The sequence below is a fragment of the Stegodyphus dumicola genome, chromosome 11 (assembly GCF_044657685.1).
Source record: "Stegodyphus dumicola isolate Sdum_Otavi_A_Nest chromosome 11, ASM4465768v1".
Classification (NCBI taxonomy): Eukaryota; Metazoa; Arthropoda; class Arachnida; order Araneae; family Eresidae; genus Stegodyphus; species Stegodyphus dumicola.
The window spans coordinates 116,945,276-116,966,475 of record NC_140778.1 but is presented as its reverse complement, the minus strand read 5'-3'; the positions used below and the strand labels follow the sequence as shown (position 1 = coordinate 116,966,475).

General features: G+C 31.0%; 1 protein-coding gene across 1 annotated transcript in view; it reads right to left on the bottom strand.

The window, feature by feature from the left end:
• The window catches only part of LOC118185929 (X-linked retinitis pigmentosa GTPase regulator-like), a 105,632-nt gene extending 88,443 nt beyond the window's left edge, over nt 1-17,189 (bottom strand). The window contains exons 1-4 of the mRNA XM_035355903.2: nt 16,942-17,189; nt 16,585-16,710; nt 11,746-11,838; nt 5,596-5,658 (exon numbers count right to left, since the gene is read on the bottom strand). Coding sequence (XP_035211794.1) covers nt 5,596-5,658; nt 11,746-11,838; nt 16,585-16,710; nt 16,942-16,972 — 313 coding nt within the window. The 5' untranslated portion in view covers nt 16,973-17,189. The remainder of the gene's footprint in view (nt 1-5,595; nt 5,659-11,745; nt 11,839-16,584; nt 16,711-16,941) is intronic.
• Nucleotides 17,190-21,200: the final 4,011 nt, after the last annotated feature.

Sequence of the window (21,200 nt, the reverse complement as noted above, 5' to 3'; positions counted from 1 at the left end):
TAAAGCAGACAACTGAACAGTACCCACTGGCTATAAAATTGTAAATACAGAAAGTTTGAAATCTGGAATCGTTAGGACTTCAGCGATTTTGGAAATTTCCCGATACTAAACTATCAGTTTAAATCTAGTAAGATAACACATTGGAATTACAAAAGTAAAAATTTAAAGTAGTTGTTTATGAAATATTAACAAACATTAAGAAAATTCACCCAAAAAGCTGAGCATTTTGTTGTTTGTTTTATTAAACATTTTCTTCAACATTAAGCTGGTTAAGTTCAACCATTTGCTTAAGTCACTTCATTTTTTATGTTAATACTTTCTCTTTAATTTTACACATTTCTTGTTCAGTTTCATAATTCCATTGCTCTAGTACCGTAACTGTTACATCAAGAATTTCCGCTAAACTATCAACTGAAATTCATTCTAAAAAAACTTTCAATCATTATCTTCACTATCAGTAGTGATATTTTCTGGATTTAAAACCATAGGCCAGATTTTGGCATCTGTTAGTTGACAGCTGAATGGTGCATTATCTTTGCAATGGAAAACTTCAGTTGAATCATTTTCATTTATTATCATTTTGTTCATTTCTTCACAAATTCTATTAACTAGAAATTTTATTTTCAATAGCATTAAAAATTTACATCAAAATAAGGTTATCATTTTGCCTATTTTTAAAATTACACAGTCTTAAGCTTAAATTGTGCTAAGACTGCTTTAGAAGGAAAATACCAAATATGCTTTAACTTTCCAGATCCTGCTAACATCACAAAAATTGGAAACACGTTTTGATATAAATGAAAATTCAAACTTTAATTTTGATAAGATTGCTGTAATAACAATAGCCTGCAAAAATTAATTAGCCGGATCAAATTGAAAAGTTCAGGAAGAACACAATTTGCTATGTTAGGTGAACTGAATCTAATTATTTTTCCTTTCCTTGTTACTCTGTCAATAAAAGAAAACCTGTATAAGTAATAGAAGTATGGTCATGGTTAATATTCATAAATATTAGAAAGCAAAAGAGAAATGCATAGTTACTAAACAAGCTACACCATCTGATGATCTTCCATGCATTGAAAGTAAATAAGTAATTACTTTAATACAAGACTTTACAAAGTTAAACTTACCACCTTATTGCCTCATGTATTTTCCTCAATTTTGTGCTGCTGCTTAGCAAATAGTAATTCAAGGCTCTTGGTTGCTTTTCGAGATCAAATGCTCAGCACTTGGAAGACATACCCTCCAAACTCAGATGCCCGCCCTCCCTCTCCATATGAATTTGCTCATGTTACAGCCAAATCAATTTTTCAAGATGCAATGACTTTTTCAGAGGCAAACGTCCTTCCATTTCCTTTTTTGAATGCCTTGAGGAATCTTCAACCCAAGAGACCCCTTTATGGGATGAACTGAGACAAATGGAAAGCTGACCAAGAAATAGCAACTGAATGAAAGTTTTAATATAAGTATTTAAGTATCTGTCAATGAATGCACTCTCATTAAAGTGACATACAGGAATCTCAACCCAGTCAGGAGAAACATCCCTTTTACCACACACCTGCTTTTTACCCCCCCCCCAATATTAGTATATTCCTATTTCCTATAATTAAAAAAAAAAAAAAAAAAAAAATGCTGGTGGTATGAATGTCTGGATATCAGATCATTCCGAATATTGGACATCGGGATTGATTTTCATTATTAGTGTTGAAGTAATAAAATGTGTATAAAATAATGAAATAATTGAAGTAATAGAATGCATTTGGCTAGCTTTTATTTCTTTTTGAAGTTACATTATTATAGAAATCTTGCTCAAAAGTAACATATGAACTGTTCTTAGGTGACTGTGATAACTGTTTTCTCTGAATAAAATGGAATTATCTGATTTATTTATTTATTTATTTATTTATTTTTCAAGTTGAAAATTGGTTGATATGTATGTGGACAGCAATGCCAGGTTGCTCAGTGATGCAGAGAATTCAGAAATTCTCTGATATTTCTTTAAAAAACATATTGCCATGAACATAGGACTGGAAACATGGGGCAGAAGAGTGAAAAAAAGAAAGTTAACTGCTATTATGCATGTTTTTTCTTTTTTTTTTTATTTAGTTCATTTGTTACTATTTTACATAATTTTCAATATTTGGTTATACAGGTGCATGTTGTTTTATGTAATCATAAATGTTTTCTTTCTGAATATTTTTAGCATTTTTAATTTAGTTAATATGTTGCTGTTTTATGCATTTTTCAGTGTTTCACTATGGATTTTTTTTGTCTTTTTAATTTCGTTAATTTGTTGCAGTTTTGTGTAATTTTCAATGTGCTGTTATTTTTTAAAAAAGTTACTTTTTTCCCATATTAGGTTGGAAAATTTAGTTGCCAACAGTTAATGACTTTGTGGAAGTGTGGTGCGAATAATGCAATAGTACCATAATTTGTATACTCAGTTCTATTTTCAGGCAGCGTGTCACACATTTTTTGCACTCGTATTTGTATAACAAAAACCTGTAATTTGTCATTAGTTAATTTTGAACTGATATTACACCTATTTTAAATCAATATTTTTACATTTAATGGAATCTTTTAATTGAACTAACTGAGATAGAATCATTTCAGTTTACTTTTTTGATAACCTATGTGCAATATTTTCTAAATTTAAAAGCAGAAATAAATGTGTCTGACTATCGAGCAAAAAATGCATCAAAATGTATTTACATATCTGCATTGAAAGAGGGATATTCCGAACAGCTTTCATGAAATGCTTCCAAATAAGCTAAGTACTGCCAATGCTTGATGAGTAGTAAATATGGAAGCATTTCAGAGACTATAGAGATTTAGTTTCATACCATATTCTAAGATCACTTGTTTACATTGGAAATAATATATTTACTTTTAATGCTGACACAGAGAACAAATTAATTCGAAAAAACAAACTGAAGGAGTTTCATTTGGGTAATTTAGTTAAACGTTTTTTTTTTCCAAGCAGTAATCTGATTATGCAGGGTCTCACCATATGCACAATTAATAATATTTTAGGTACTATTTTGTTTTGAGGGCCGTAAGAAAATTGCAGTGAAAATGTATGCGCAAAAGCGCCAAATCTAGCAAACGCGCCCATTTAACAGCGCGCCAAATCTAGCAAACGCGCCCATTTAACAGCGCGCCAAATCTAGCGTACGCATTGATTTCATATTGCCTAAGTTTATATAGTTCTAATTTCTTAAGGCGCCATTGAAATACTAGTTTAATTTTTAAATCCTTTTTTGATATCCTATGGATTTAACAATTTGGGAATTGCCCATGACGAAAAGTCTGCAATAGAATTTTGGGTAAAATGCAGAATCACACAACTGCTTGCCGCGTTTTTAAAAATTCATATACTCGGTATCATGCACATACTCAGTATCCATGTACACATCGACCTATTTTCACTTCAAATAAAAATCCTAGAATTGCACAAAAATGGCACTGCGCACACCCTTGACTTTATCTATGTACACATTGACCTATTTTCACTTAAAAAGTAAAAGAAAATTGACAAAAATCCAATTGTTTTTACCCTTGTAAAAAGCGGCAAACAAATAACTGAGCGATTCTGCACTTTACCGAGATTATTTTCAAAGAAAAGGCATAATTTATTACACAAAATTATGTTTGAACAACGAACGAGATGAAATTATGCTTTAGCGATAAATCGGTAGCGAAATAGCAATGCAGGTATCCATTCAGTTATGTTTAGCAATTTTTATATAAATTATAATAATGATCTGAAATAGTTATTTACTCTTATGCTCCCATTCAGTCATGTTTAGCCTTTTTCATATAAATTTAATAATAAAAAAGTATTATATGAAATTAACCTTTCATCTAAATTAAAATATCAATCTTAGGTAGTTATTTACTATTATACTTCCTTTCTTGCTGCAATTATTAGGGTTGCCATTATTCTTTTTGGCAGCATTGGCATCAACAACAAATTTGGCGATTTTTTATGGCCCTTGAAACTGAATAGTACCATATTTTAATAACGATAAAATATAAAATAACAAAATCAGCATTGACTGAGCAAGCAAAATTTTTACATACACAAACTTCCTCATGAAAAATCTGCTAGTTACAAGAAAGTTTATACATTTCCTGTTTTATCTTTTCACTGATTTAAAAGGTCACTATTGCTTTAAATAGATAGACATAATTAAGACACAATAACACGCCGAATAAATACTAATTCAGAAGTCAAACAACAAAAATCAGCGTTAATTTACAAAATTTTCACAGGACTAGTTTCGATGGTTTTACCGAACCATCATCTTCAGCTGCAAAACCGCAAATGAACAAGATGGGAAATAATGTTTACCGTATATTTACCGTAAACCTTCATCGGTTTGCCTTCCACCACACTTTAAATCATGTCATCCGACTAAACAAAAGTTAGCTTCATTTTATTCCTATGTTTTCCGTGCTCTTCAAGTTTGCTCCTCCAAACTAGCCCTTGACGAAGAACTAAATTATTTAAAAGCAATAGCTATTGACAGGGGCTTTTCACCCAACATTATTAATCAAGCAGTTAAAAAATTCTCATCTCAACACACTAAAAGCCACACTCTTATTTTAGGAGATTATAAAAATTCTGTTGTCATTCCCTTCTTTCCATCAATTAGCTATAAAGTTGCACATATTTTGCAGAAATTTAACTTTCGGGTTGTTTACTCTCCCATCAATAAAATTCCAACTTCTATACTCAAGGACCCCATTCCGGATATGAATTCCTGGGGTATTTATAGGATTCCTTGCCAGTGCGGTTTAATTTACATTGCCCAAACTAAGAGAGCCTTAAAATTTCGCGTCAAAGAACATGAGGCATATGTTAGAAAAAAGGAAACACAGAAGTCTTCTGTTGCTCAACATTGTTGGTCCGAAAATCACACTTTCAATTTTTCTGCTGCCAAAATTATTCAAAAAACATCTTCCATTGGAGAACTGGATTTTCTAGAGGCATTTCACATTCATAAAAATCTTTCTGTTCTAGTTAACGATCCTAATTCCAATCCAAATTTGCCTTCGGCTTTTAGAGAAATTATGTTTTAGTTCTGGTTTCGCCAACAGATGGCGCCACTTGCTTATTCTTGTCCAGGCTTTCTTATCTTATCTAAACATTATTTCCCATCTTGTTCATTTGCGGTTTTGCAGCTGAAGATGATGGTTCGGTAAAACCATCGAAACTAGTCCTGTGAAAATTTTGTAAATTAACGCTGATTTTTGTTGTTTGACTTCTGAATTAGATAGACATAAATTATTCAAGAATTAGGGAACAGTACATGTGGAAAATGGCCACATAGATTAAGAAATGCACATAATAAAATTGGCATTAATTAATAAATTAATATTACTATTTATAAGAACAAAAGTACAAAGCAAAGAAAAAGGAATATAAAACAATTCATATGTAAAAAAAAAAGGAAGCATATTTCTATATTTCTGAAGTTTCTAAGAAAACTGCATTATTACAGTAGTAATTTATGAATGTTGCAAAATGAAATCATACTTTATGAAATATTAATAAGACTATTTAAAAATGCTAATTTAAACTATTCATACCTGTAGCAACAAGCGTGTGAGATCGACCACATGCCACAACTGTAGCTCTTTCTCCTTTAAGAACTATACAAATACAAAAAGAAAAGAAAAATACACATTTACAGTAAGCAAAATATTACTTTTTTCAAATGCATACAGCTGTAAATTTTAGAGAAAATGACATCACACTCATGTACTTTGCGAGGAAAAGGATATACACATACTATATAAATATAATGATTAGTAGAAAATGCAGATATTGAAGCACACATAGAAAATCCATAATGAAAGCAAATTCAAATGATATTCCTTTTATTTTAATTTAATATTTGTGGCCACAAATTAACTTGGCCAACTAATCATGCCAGCTCTAGAATATTTACATTTTTGATAATGTGGCAATAAGAAGAGAGCAGCACAGCAACAGTCTAGCTAGATTGGAATGAGGAAGCAACATGTGTTGTGTTCAAGATGAAATTACAATTCAGAGTGATTTATTTCATTTCTGTTACAATGCATTTGATTGGATAAATAGTAATGCTGCAAAATTATTATTGGCTGTTTCAGTTTCACCTTACAGCATCAGCATTATGTAAAAGTCATATGACATGAATTAATATAGAAAGAATCTAGAGTCCAGAAATAGGTATTTCAAACAACTGCTATTTTTAGAATAGAGAGAGAAAATACCCAAATTAAAATGAGGAACAAAGGTGCTATTGCTAATTTAAGTTATAATTTTAATTTACATTATAAGATACTTTCTCCTTCCTTTGTGGTGTAATTAGAAGGATACTCCACATGTATTCGAGAGGAGCAGGGTTTGAGTCCCAGAGAGGGAGGGCACTGAACATTTTTTTCATGTCTCCTACTTCAAAATAATCTAATCACTCTACAACACACTTTTTATTTTGCACATACACATAAACATTATATGATCAAAAGTATCCAAACAGCTTTGGAATAGTGGATTTTGCCAGTGACATCAAGCTTCTAGCTCCCAGAAAAGTATAAAAGAAGCCAGATATATCTCCAATTGTTATTTCAAAGCTATAAAAGTACAATGGTAAGAAAACATGAGTTAGATGGTTTTGAACTCAGAAAAGTTATTGGTTGTCAGCCTTGTGGGGTGTTTCTTCGAGAAATTTCTGTGATGTTAGGAGTTCTGTTCTACTGTACAGAAATGTTATCATGAAATAGAAATGTGTAGGGGCTACAACTGTGCAACAATGATCTGGTAGACCACAATGTCTTGCAGATAGAGAACATACAGCACTGTAGAGAGTTGTGAAAATCAATCGAATGGAATGGGCAGAAAAAAAAAAAAAAATTGTCAGAAATTCCTAGATACTTCTCAGTGCAACATCAGTGCAATGATAATTCATCATGAACTTCAAACTCGTTGAAATTTGGTTTTGATGGCAGAGTTGCAGCTTATAAACTAAACACTAGCACCACTAATGCAAAGCACATTTACTTTGGTACAAATATCGACAACACTGGAGCCTTGAAAAATAGTATCATGAGTTATGGAATGATGAATCAAGATACACTATCTGGCAATCCAATGATAGAGTTTGGGTGACAAAATAGCCTGGTGAATGCTTTCTATTTGACAATATTGTGCAAGTGAAATTTAGAGAAAGCCATAATGGTTTAAGCTGTTTTTTTGGGGGGGGCTGAGTTCTTTGGGTCTTGTGAAAGGAACTCTCAAAACAGAAGCCTATTTGGATATTTTGGACAATTCCGTACAGTTTACATTGTGGCTACAGTTTAGAGAGGGCTCATTCCTTTTTCAACCCGAACATGCTCGCACACTGTCGGTTATGTATTGCACAGCCTGTGCAGAGGTAGTTTGCAGATACAGGGGTTAAGGAATTGGACTCGCCTACTCAAAGTTCAGATTTGAATCCCATAAAACATGTATGGGATGTATCATAATATTCACTATAATTAAGGCTACACTGCCCCCAGTCTGCGATGGAACTGAATAGTGTTCTTTTGCAAGAATAGCATGCAATTTCTGTTGAAACATTTCAAAAACTAACAGGCAACATTCCCCAGAGAGTGGCAGTTGTTATTGCAGCAAATGGTGGTCAAACTTCAATTTTTCATTTATTTGAAGGAGAAATAAAATATAGCATGTGTCAGAAAACTTTCGATCATATAGTGTATATACTGGCTTCCAAAAGTTAGGCATCAACAAAAATAGAAAAGTAAAGCTTTGATTAACACCAAATTGCCTAGAGCAATCATGTTTGTCCATGAAAGAAAACTGGCATTATGAAGAAAGATAAAAGAATATTTAATATATTAATATAGCTATCAAATAATGAATTAAAATGCTGGTCTGTGTCAAACATCTCTGGTGTAAAAACACTTGGAAACAGAAGAGACCACTTAAATAGACTTCACTGAACATATGAGGTAGCCTTAGGCTGCCAAACTGCAGCATATCAAATGCTTCCTTCAGAATCGTGTAAGTACACTTTCAAAAGAATTATATGCAATTCCAAAGACATGATCAACAGTTTGTTAAATGCTATGAAATTAAGATGACAGGTTTTATTTCTGAAACATTTCATTCTTTGATATGATGTGTGGTTATTTCTGAAAGAATTAACCACACATCATATCAAAAAATAATCTACTAATACACAGGGGAGATCACTTTTCCATCTTTTTAAAAGTTTAACAAATCTTACTTTCATTAGATAGTTTAAGATTATTGAACTAGGAAACATGGTAGTTTATACTTAATAATATTTTTGTATAAAGTATTTTTAATAATTTTTCAATAAAAAATAGTAAAGTTTTATTTTTGTCAATATTTTTAAATTTTGACAAGCAGCACTAGTAAATGACATAGAACTGCCAGTGGCCATTAAGATTTCCTTCCAAAGTATACATCTCAGATTTATTACAAACTAAAGGCTCTAATCAGTTCAAAATGTTTACATAGTAACAATGCATACATCTAAATTCTGCAGACTGGTCAGTGAATTCATTTTATAAGTATTTTAATATCAACTTTCTGTGTATTAAAATTATTCAAAAGGTCACTTCCAATTAGTGAGTGCAATGGTATATATACATATGATTTCATTTTACTTATTGGGTGTCTACTGTTATTTGAAATACGGTGAAATACGTTTAACCTGAAAACGCTTAAGACAAAATATCGGTTAACCCTCCGACTGCTCAATTTGTGGACCGAAATCGCTTCCAAAATTGTGTATTTTTTGGGCATATTTTAAATCTATATATATTGGAGAATTGAAAAATACATTTTTTTTATAGAAAATATTTTTTTATATAGATTTTTATCATGAGAAACTAGGTTGCCAGAAAAACCAATTTCAGATTTTATCATAAAAAAAACTTTTTTTAAATAAATTTCATTTGAATTACAGTTAATTTCTATTTATTGCATAAGGTAAAAAAAAGTAAAATGTATAAAATTCAAGAAAATTTAAAGCACCTAGGAAAAAATACCTTATACGTAGTACAGTATGATAGAACAGGTTTGTTGAATCATGATCAGAGTCATCGCTATTTGAGGGGCAGTACGAAAAATTTATATCACCATCACTATCAAAACTAAAATCGCTTTCAGAATCTGATAAGTCATCAGAAATATACTCTCTGTCAATCACTGAAAGTTTTCTAGCAGCCATTTCTGTAAGAAAAAAGTGGCAAAAAGTGAAGTTTGAGCGGTAATACCACGTACCTTCAAATGCCACAATTTAGTGGACAACTAACGATATCTGTTGGCAAAACCGTAAACTAAACGTCTAATACTGTATACAATATATTTCAATGAGTTAAACGGTGATGTGCTCCTCAATGAATGAAGAAAAACACATGCCCGCGGAAATCGCGGATGCGCAGATTTTGCTACATTTGCCTTGCTCGTAGAAATCGCGGAATGAGCAGCCAGAGGGTTAACATGAAATAATATAATGGTCCCAACAAACTACTGTATATTTTCATGAATTTTGTTTCTTTTAACACTAAACAAAAATCGCTTAACACGAAAAGTTATCCTTTCTGGGAATGGACAAAATACGGAAAACATCAGCTTCACAGGGGAGATTTAAGAGGGGTGTGATATGAAAGAGAGATAGTTTCACACGTATTAAAGGAGGCTAACTTGGCTTTGAAATATCCTTGGAATAACCTGCAACATGAGCTAGTTTTGTTTGTCTAAGCTACTTTCACCTTCTACCCCTACAAACGCCATACAAACTTCTCATCTCTCATCAGTCGGCTTTCGAATTCTGTGACGAGTACATTGCAGTGTATGTAAAAATCTGCGAGTTTGGTTCATATGAAGCACTCTGCATGTCTCTGTTTCTTCATATGTTGTACTCTGCATGGAATTCAGCAACTCCAAGTACGAAGGAAAATTGTTTTCGTCATGCATGATTTCCAAAAGTATCAGATTCTTTGGCACCAAAAGAAACGAAGAAGGGGGATATTGAAACTTAGCTGACACCCAATGAAACATTTGAGAAAGTTTCTGTGTTATTGGATTGTCCTACTGTATTATCGAAAAAATTTGTTGCACTAGTTGATGATAATGTGTGTACAGCCCCAATTATGGAAGCTTGTACTTATTGCTACATGATAATCTTCAAGCTTATTGTTTCTCCTAATAATGCTATGTTAACAAAAAGACTACTGCATTAATCAGAGATATGACAGCACCACCCAGAAGCCTTTTAGTTAGAACTTTAGTTCAATAATGATTATAGCAAAACTGTGTGTACTGTTTTAAATGTTTAAAAGAACTGAACTGACAAAATTTTACACATTTTAGATGAAAAGTAGAAAACACACATATACCAGATTATACAAACAGTATCAATTAAGAAAAATTTTGGTATCTCTTTATTATTATAACTTTCATTATTTAAACGGTGCCAATGTATGTCACAAACAGATGCCCAACAGTCACTTATAATCTGCCCGTCATAAGTAGAGCTCCAAATAAGTTTATTGTACACAGATCATAAAGGTGAAATGATAAGTATAAAGTTTAGAGGCTGCATAGTGAAATTCCTTGGGATAAGACAATATTTTTTATATTAAAAGCAATCACAAAAATACGGCAAATACAAACTATATGTAAAAAGGTAAACATGTTCCTACGTAAGTTCTTTACTTTAATGACACTTGCAATAATTTTGATACCAATTCAGTACCAGAACCTTAATAATACAGATACAGTCAAAAGTCTTTAATCTGGAATGATCTATAATCCGGACCTCAAAGCTACAAACTTTCCATGCAAGCGTAAATGCATTGTGCGTTTACGCATGCACCTTTAATGTATGACGAACGGTATAAGCTAAGCTAAAATTATGTAATTATCTATTTCAGTTAATGTTGCAGATTGCGTTGTTCCTTAACCTTCGCATTGGATCCGGCTTATTATTTTTTGCAGACTGTTAGAGCAATTTTATAAAATAAGCTTGAACTTTTGATTATGTCAAAAAGAATTTCCGATTCTGGAGCTGCCAAAGGATCTACAAAGCGAAAGCATGTTTTGATGTCCATCAAACAAAAAGTGGAATTGTTACAAAAAATGGATAAAGGCATATCCTTTGTTTCTCTAACCATTCCGAAATCTGTTTATCAATCTTCAGGGCAGATATTTTTATTTTATTCGGCTTATAATTTCTTACTAAATGTAGTATTTCATCTCGATATACTCCGTTTTTGATATGATTTAAATCAAATTCCTTGTCATTACAAATATCACGAATACATATCAAATAGTTTTCTGGTTGCAATTTTCTAATTTCGACTATGCGTAATGTACGCTTTACGCATGCGCGTTTAATGTATAACGGACGGTATAAGCTAAACTAAAATTATTTAATTAAAATGTAGCTAAAATTATGTTGAAAGAAATGTTTAATAAAGTAAACAAATAAATATTAAGCTTTTTTTTTTTGTAAATTTTGATACCCTTTAGATCATAATTGCTCTTTATTTCATAAATTACGGTTTCATATTTTTAATTTTATAATTTCTGCATGCCATCTTACCAGATTTAAATTGACGATTTATAATCCAGAAAAACCGATAATCCGTAATCGCCGAAGTCCGATGAGTCCGGATTAAAGACTTTTGACTGTATACGTACCACAATTTCTTACTTACCTTTGACAAAAGATGGTTTTGTAACTGTTTTTGTATGGCCATGTCCCAGTTGACCCCATTCATTGTTTCCAAATGTGAATAATCTGCCAGATGCTAAAAATTAAAATCACATTCAAATAATAATATAACATAGAGCATTATGCCAGTTAGAATTGAATTAGCATAATTATGTGTGAAATTAATATTACCTTAATTTTTTTAAATGATTATCATTATTTTGCTGAAAACTTAATATTAGAATGTCATTTATATTTATTTTTTAATAAGAAAAATAGATTAATTAGTATACAGTAATCTATTCTTATACAACAAAAGTTGAATAATTCGAAAAGTTGAATTTAATAAATTAGATAATTAGAAGTATGAATTTTCATATTTATGAATCAGATGCAAATAAATGCTAAATTTACCAGCATTGAAAATTAAATGCAAAACAGTGTTTATGAGTTTTTTTTTTCTTTAACGAAAACTGGTGAAAAGTAGGCATTTAAAGATAATTCATCTGATTCGCATAGTGTTCACCATTTAGCATCTTGCTGCATGTTGTTTGGAGCTTTTCTCTCTCTTTTACATGTACTCATTCGTCCCATGAAAATCTTTTCATTCAGGTAGTTCAGTCGTGTTATAAACAGTACAGTAACTATACATGCTTTCTTTATTTTTTGGGGGGGGGTGGCTATTGTTTTATATTGTAAAATAGTGATCATACATTTTTATCTGTTCAGGTTGTAATCAAAAGAAGTAACTGACAGAATTATTCTTTTTTTTGGGGGGGGGGGGACATTCAAGCCTTTTTTTTTTTTTTTTTTTTTTTTTTTTTTTTTTTTTTTTTTTTGTGAAATTCTGATTTTTTTTAATACAAAAATAATGTATTTATACAGACAGTACAGATACATTAAAAAATGAAACATATTTTTCTCCAAATCTTTTTGAAATTTTTGGCTGATCTTTGGAATATGGTAACAGGTAGTTTGGCGACATTTTGGAGGCGATAAAGGTTACTACCTAGGACTTTGGTAATAATGTGAGAAGTATTTAGTTCCGATTACGCACTATTTTGTGTGAGGGAAATGAGAGATCATGAGATATGTCATGTGACATTAATGGACGAATTACAGTTCTTTAATCGGAAAAGGGGGGGAATTTGGAAAAATATCTGCAGTACTATAGTATTTTGTATTAAGCTTCATTGTGTGTTGTGTGAAATAGTGTTGATTAATTTTCGGATTGCATGGCGCTATGTAAAGTGAATTCTAAATTTTTAATGCATTTATTTGATAATAATAATAAGTTGAGATTGTGCGAAAGAAAGAATATTACAGATAAGTTTGAATGGCGGTGCAAGAAATCTGGTGAAAATGGACATTTTGTGAAACGGAGTGTAAGGAAGGGTACGTGGTTTGCTGAAAGTAGTTTGAGTATGGGTGAAATTTTATTAATTTCTTATTACTGGGTGAATAGACTGCCAGTTGACTACTGGATTTCAGATTTAGAAATTAGCAGTGGTACTGCAGCCGATTGGAACTCTTTCTGTAGGGAAGTGTGCGTGCCACGTAACGAAGATTCTGAAGAAGATTAGGTAAGTTAGTATTTTTAATCATTTGAGGATATTATTTTTATGCATTGTTCTAAATGTAAGGAGCAAATGAATTAATATGGTATTATTGGAAAATTGTTGTTAGCAATGATTTAGTTTAAAGTAATTAAGATTATAATCTAATTTTTATTAATTTAATGTATGTGCTTATTTATATTAAGTAGTGTTTTTTAATTTAATTATATTTTAATTTAATGATCATGATTTTGTGAGTTATATGTCTGTAGTATTATGGAATATGTTTGAGTAGAATACGTTGAGTATTTTCATGCATTTTCGTGAAATTTTTCTAATTTATGAGAAAAAATCAGTGTACATGGATATAGTGAAGAGTGTGCGCAATGCCATTTTTGTGCAATTCTGGGATGTTTTTTTTAAGTAAAAATAAGTCGACGTGTACATGGTTTAGTGATATTTTAATTAAATGTTAGTTATTTTGTGAATTTTATGTTTGTAGCAATTTGGTATACGTTTCAGTTGAAGTAAACGTGTATGGAAATAATTTAAATATTTGACACTAAGTATTTGTAACTATTTTTAATGTTTGCAGTAAAAATTCGTTGGTGATGTTTATAATATAATAGATAATTTAGAGGTAAAAGTTTTTGGATATTTTATTTATTTTATACGTGGAAATGTTCATCCTTGGAAAGGGTATACACTTTTTTGCAATCAGGTAATTTCATATATGTGCTTTTTACCAAGTTTAAAGATTCAGAAAATTTTCCTGCATTTTCGTGCAAATTTTTGTAATTTATGAGAAAATAGCAGTGTAGATGGATAAAGTTAAGAGTGTGTGCAATGCCATTTTTGTGCAATTCTGGGATGTTTTTTAAGTAAAAATAAGTCGACGTGTAAATGGTTTATGTGTATGTGCTATTCTGAAAAACGCGCAAGGAGTTTGCGATTGTGCACTTTTTCCCAATTTTGCAGTTAATATTTGTCATGATTAAGCAGTTTTGTTACATAAAATTTCTAGCATAAGTGTAATTTGGCTAGTAGATTGTTGGAAAAAGTGTTGAGTAAATAAAAAGAAAAGAAACATGTCTTTACTTCGTGAAGACAAAACAGCGGCGAAAAAAAAAAAAAAATAGAGGGTTGCTGTAGCAGATTTGGTCGCCAAATTTTCGCCAAAAAATCACCAAGTTACCATAATCCAAAGATCAACCCAATTTTTTTGTGTTATTCTTCTTCCCAAGTAAACAGCAATCTATTCACACTTAACATAGATATATCAGAATTGCAGACATATGGCATCGCACAAACTCTGGTAACATCAGTTTCTACCAAATGCATCTCCTAGTCATTTCCTTTAGAGATTCTGCATCAAAATTCTGTATTTATATGTGCAGAAATTTTATTGCAAGTTCTACTGCTGATGAATTCCACAAGTGCATATTTTAAAATTAAGTTTAAGGTATAAACTATCACAATTATTTATAAAAGCTGTTGAAATACAACAAAAAGAACACATACGTAAATGGCAAAATTGCTTTACGGAAGGATAGTTATGAACATGGTTGCCTGATGAATCATTAGGCACCTGGTTGCCAGAGTTAAGCACATTCTGAGAATTTAGTGCAGTGGTTAAAATCTGCTAACTACTATTCTTGGTAAGTTTTTATTTTCATAAAAAGTCCTCCAGGAAGTATGGATTTGATTTTAATATACATTGTTAGGTGCTATTTTCAAGACTGTAAATGTATACATTTAATTTTGAAATTGAAATTGTGATACTACAATTTATAACTGTGATTTTTCTCATAAACTGTTTTTGTTTATAAAGAAGAGTATTTTATGATGGTGCCAGTCTTAACACTGGTCAGGTTGACAAATGTATAAACTGATTGTATTTTACTCTGATATACAGTTAATTTTATATGGAGTTCCGAAAAAAGATAGCTATTTTAATTATGCCCTAAAACATTGGTCCTATGTACTCTCTTCCAATTACATAGTTCTGGAAACAGAGAGAATACTTCACATGAGGTTTATAATGTAACCCATATATGAAAGCTTTGATCATTTTAAAATTTTTGCAAGAATTTTATTAATTATTTACAATACTGGATGCAAAGAGCCAATTTATTTTTAGTACTTTAGTTTTTTAATTCGGTAATAGAGATATATTAAAATTTAATCTGATGAAGCTGGTGACATTATGGGCAAGACTGCAGAAAACTGCTTTTGATATGTTTGCCATTCAGCAATGAAGGTATGACATCAATATGATTTCAAATAAGGATAATGGATTTTGTATTGAAGAATGATCTAGTTTAATAACCAGTACTTTGTTTTGGACAACTTTCAAGTCTGCTAGTAAAGAATGTTAAAATTATTACTTTTCCACCCATGAACACTGAAACGTACAGAGTAAAATCCTAGTACACGGTGCAGCCTTGGCACTATTTTGAAAATTATCGCCAACACCAAAAATGACCTAACGAATGTCTATGTATATACTATGCACTATATACTATCACTATATGCATAGCATATACTATGTATAACTATATATATTCTTTGAATACCTGTTTACTACTCATCGTATATGTCCCATTTTTACTGCTCATCATAAAAGTTGCCAAATCCCGTGTGCACCAGATACTAAGATTAAACCACACACAGTATAGGTACTTCTGTATTTTCAATTTCAAGAAACCAAAAACTGTCGCCAAAGATAAATTTTGTTCCAAAAATGGTTAATTATGACCTCCCACTTAGTTACAGAGATACAAACTGGAATTCTATTATATCAAAAGTAAATCCATAACCTTATTAACAAAGATGACAGAATGATAGTTAGGAAATCTAAAAAAGGAAAATATTTTAGAATAAACACAAATTCTGAACAGCAGAAAAAATTAAAAACATGTGAATGAAAATATTTAATAGGCAATTAATAGAGAATCAGGAACTGAACACAAGTCTGAGCTCTAAATAATTGTATCATCCAGGAGTTAACAAAACATTAATTTATGAATGTAATATATTGATGGTATAATTTACTGTTGCAGCACTTAATATTATGATCAAACTTTAAAACATGGGAGATACTTCCAATGAATCAAAATTTACATTTAATGCAGATTATATCAATTGTAAATGAATATTAATCATTTAAGTTAAGAATTATGTACTCATATTATTATTACCTTCTTATACCTTCAGTTCACAATATTAATCTTCTTTAAATTCAAATGTTACAATACATGAAATAGGAAATAAATCTAATAATATACCAGTCAATAATGCAGTATGTTCATCTCCACAAGCAATTTGTAGAATTGGATCATCTTTTATCCAGAATTTCCCAGCAACATTATCAGCAAATCGACTGCGCCCAAATGTAAATGCTGCTCCCCAATCTATATACAAAAAATAATTAGTTATTCAAAAAATTGCTCCATGATTTTCAGAAAAATAGCAATGAGAAATCGCGCAATCTAGGAATAATTCACAAAGTATTGCGATTAAATGTACGCATGTATAATAATAATAAAACTTTTCTGTTTGGGAAAAACATTCAAAATTACATGATATCACCTCTTTTCAAAGGAAATAATAATTCCAGAAGTTTACAGCGATTGTTTATTTACCTGGTACATCGCTGTCCACATCTGCCGCCATTATAATAATGATTACGATTTTGGGTATCGTTTGTATACCAACAAAGCAGTGTATGTTTCAGTTTTATTGTTTTCAATGGGAAGAACGCTGATAAATGGAATGGGCGGAGATTTTATTTATTCTACTCCCAGTGACAACAGTAAAAATGTCTCTGGGGGAGGCTGAATTATTATGTCGGCAATGATTTACCAGATAAATAAATGAATCGTTACCCAGTGTTTTGCTGGTTAACTTGAAATAAATAAATTGTTTTTATGGCTGACTATTTCAGTGTAATTTATTATGAATTCGGGTATGTCAAGTGCAAATCGAAAGAAAATTTCAATTACTATTGTCTGAAATTCTCGTGATCAATAAAAAAATTTGCTTCCTAATTACAGAAGTGGGAAAAATTATGATTACAAGAGAAAGAATCAAAAGGAAAACAAAAGTTCGCCCTGTTTTTATTTTCTTTGATGCATTTAATATCGTCAACATAAAAATTTTGGAAGATTTTCTTTACGTGATCAAGGAAAGTTTAAACGTTTATTCTGAAAGAGTTAACTCCACATTTGTCTGAATTTGTATGGATGGTTAGTGCTAGTTCTGTGTTTTAAAATTTGCGATTATTCTAAGAAAGTGTCTATAAAAAACCGTGTAAAATGGGTAGCTAGGTTGTTAGCTGATGTAAAAAGAAAGTAATAGCCAGGTTAAGCATATTTTTAATATACTTATCAATTTAAAAATATAGCAAATCTAGGTGACAAAAATATTGGGTTGTTCTATAAAGCGGCTCCCAAAAGTGTTCGTATTGTCAGCGAAATATTGCTTTATTCATTAATGAAAATTAATATTTGAGAATAAGTTTTTAATAATATCTATAAATTTCTCCTAGCAAAAATACATTAGTTATTTTATGAACACAGTAAAAGTTTTTTTTTTGGGGGGGGGAGGAAAAACAATATTGAAAAAGTTACAGAAAGGTTGTGTACATGGAAAAAACAAAACAGAAAGGTTGTGTACATGAAAAAAACAAAGTTAAGGGAGTGTGCAGTGCCGAGTTTGTGCAATTCTCTGATGTTTTTTTAAGTGAAAATAGGTTGATGTGTACATGCATAGAGTTTCTGCAGTTCTTGAAAACATGCCAAGTGGTGGGGGATTCTGCACTTTCTCCAGTTACCTCATAAAAGTCTTCACACATTTTATAGAAATCTGGGTTGATCTTTACAATATGGTAACTGGTATTTTGTAGGATATCTTGCAGCATTTATGGCAGCTTTCAAATGTCTTGGCATAGTGTTCACCAGTTTTTTGTAATATATGTATCAATGTTTCTCTTCTTTCCATTTTTTATGTGGTGTCTGCACTCTAAACTCTAATTCTCTGCAAATGTATTCTATCGAATTATAATCTAGTGACTGAGGTGGTGTTTTCAGAACTTATGGACAATTATAGACATACCAAAGGCAAAGATTGAGGGTCATATGTTTAGGATCATTATCCTGATAAAAAATAAAGTTGTTTCCAATACCCAAATTTTGGACAGATAATTTAAAATTATTTTTTAAAATGTTTAAATATAGAGCTTGATTCATTGTGACATCAATAAATACTAAGTTACCTAATCCTGATGCTTACATACACCCCCACAAACAAGGACACCTCCATCCCCATGCTTTAATGTTCCAACTAAGTTCTTGGTTCCTCATTTTTCCTTCTCCATACAATTATATGCCCATTGAAACCAAAAATGTTAAATTTGCTTTCATCTGCAAATAAGATGTGCCAGTATGCTTTGTGCTTATTCACCATTGATTTTGTGAAGGAAAGAATAAGCTTTCTTTTTTTTTTTTTTTTTTTCCTACTTACAAAAGATTTTCTTTAAGCAGAGCACCCATGTAATCTATCTGATCTGAGTACTCATTGAATATTTTCAAGTGAAATTGAAGTAGAAAATTTTTCAGTAAATTCTGTAGAAACCTTTAAGCTACAGTTTAGATTTTTCAGAAATTTTTTAATTATAAATCTTTGGTCACATTGAATTAATTTTCCCGGATGACTTTTTCCTTTATTTTCGAGCCGATTTTCTTCTTTAAAGGATTTTATCACATACTGCTCTGTAGGGTGGGATAATTTAGCAATATTCTGGATGGATTTTACCCTTATGATGAAAAATGATCAATTCTCAAATATTTGTTGTTCCCTTATGATTACGACTCATTTTTGTATATTAAGTAAAATATAACAAAGTAAGGAAGCGAAGGAAAAAAACTAAGTGAATTTTTAAACGTCATCAAAATGCAAAAATAAAGAAAAATTACGAAAATGTTTCAGTGTATGATAACTTGTGTTGTAGCTTGTGAGTGTATGTGGCCTCCTTACATTTTTCAGTTTGAAAAAAAGAAAATAAGTCACTATTAAAAAAAAGTAGTTTTATTCAAAATATCATGGAGATGATATGGAAAAATATTGGGCTTTATATTCAAATAGTGCTTTTTCTACGAATTCTGAAGCAAATTCTATGAAAACTTTCAACAGCCACCGCTTGTTTATAAACAAATAGCTTTTTCAAATTAATAAATCATTATGCAATGAAATAAACTTAAGATATATTAAAATATCCAGAAACTCTCAGATTTTAAATGTAGAAAAGATCAAATATTAAAAAAGAAGGGAGGAATTATTCGTTCTATAAATTTAAGCACAGAATAGTAAATGTTATCAGTTTGATGGAATACGGAGACGTTATTATATTTTGTTTATTGTTATTAAATGAAAACTTCAAATAAGCTGCCACGCAGGTTTACAATAAGTTGCATTTTTTTATATAAATTTTAAAATTTGTTATCTATATGATATTGCTTAAAAAGGGTTTTGTATGTTGTAAAAAATTTAATAACTGAAAAAGCTAAAACATATGTTTATTTTAAGAAATTCACTGAAAGGTGAAAACATAAATTGCTTTAAGATGCAAGTTAGATTAATGTGACAATTTTTTCTTAAGCCATTGTGAGACAAAAGGGCTTGGGGACTTAACATTATTTCAAATACTAAGTTGTTTTTATAGTTTGTGCCACTTATTGCAGATAAATCTTCTAAGACAATCAACTTCTTTATAATTTAAGGTTCTTTCTGACTACTATCAACTAACTGCAAAAAAATGGCAACCCAATATATTGCCAAAAGATACGTATGTAGCTACCCACTTTTCTGGTCACATGTTTGCCAGTGCAGAGGCATAGCTGAGGGGGTGGGACAAAGGGGGACATCTGTTCTGTGGTGCAGCACTGAATATGAAATTTCAGAATTAAATGTTTTCCATTCTTGGCAAGCAGCAGGGAGCATCGAAATCTTTAGTTGTCCCTGGGACTGGAAACCCTACCTACGACTCTGTACCTAAGCCTGCGACTGCAAATTATAATCTCTCCTATGGGAATTCCATTGTATTTCAATTCAATGCACATATCCAAAATTCTCATACAAAGTATATTTTTATTGTTAGAGTGTTTGTAAACTTAAATGGCATTATCTTTTTCGACAAATTACTAGGCAGTTTCTACTGGACTTTGAGATACCGTCTTATCTGTGCTTTTCCCAAAGGTTATAAATCTGTCATGGATGTTTACAAGTAATTTTTTTAACAGTTGGGCTTCAGCATATTTCTCTTGCAAATTTCATTGAATCTTTGTCATGAAAGGATTCTTTGGGGGATATTTCTTCCAAATCATTTTACAGAAAAGCATCATTTCCTTGATAATTTTTTTAGACTTCTACTTTCGGAAAGCTAGTGATGCTATCACTTGAAAGTCTTAAATCTCTTTGTTGGATAAATGGGAATGAGGAAGAAAATTATCACAGTTTTGCAAAAAAATTTGTACTCTAATATAATTTGAGACTGTACAGCTTGATAAAGCAAAGCTATCATGAACAGAATGATGTCCCTTTCTTCCTATTATACAGATTCTAATATTTGTGGGGCCTGCAGGCAATGCATATATTAAGATCGAAATGTTTAGTGTTTAAGCTAATAATCGAGAATTAATCAAGTAGCAGTGTAAAAACTTGTTTTTCCAGCCATACAAAATTTGCTTTCAGATTTTTTTTTAATTTATATTTTATTCCGAGTAATACGGTGGAGTAATTATTCAGCTTTTTCCATAGCTAGTTCTTTTAACAGGTGTCGATGGAGACTTACCACCTGATTCACAGCTTCCTTTATCAGAAGCTCATGCAATGTCGGTTTGATTTC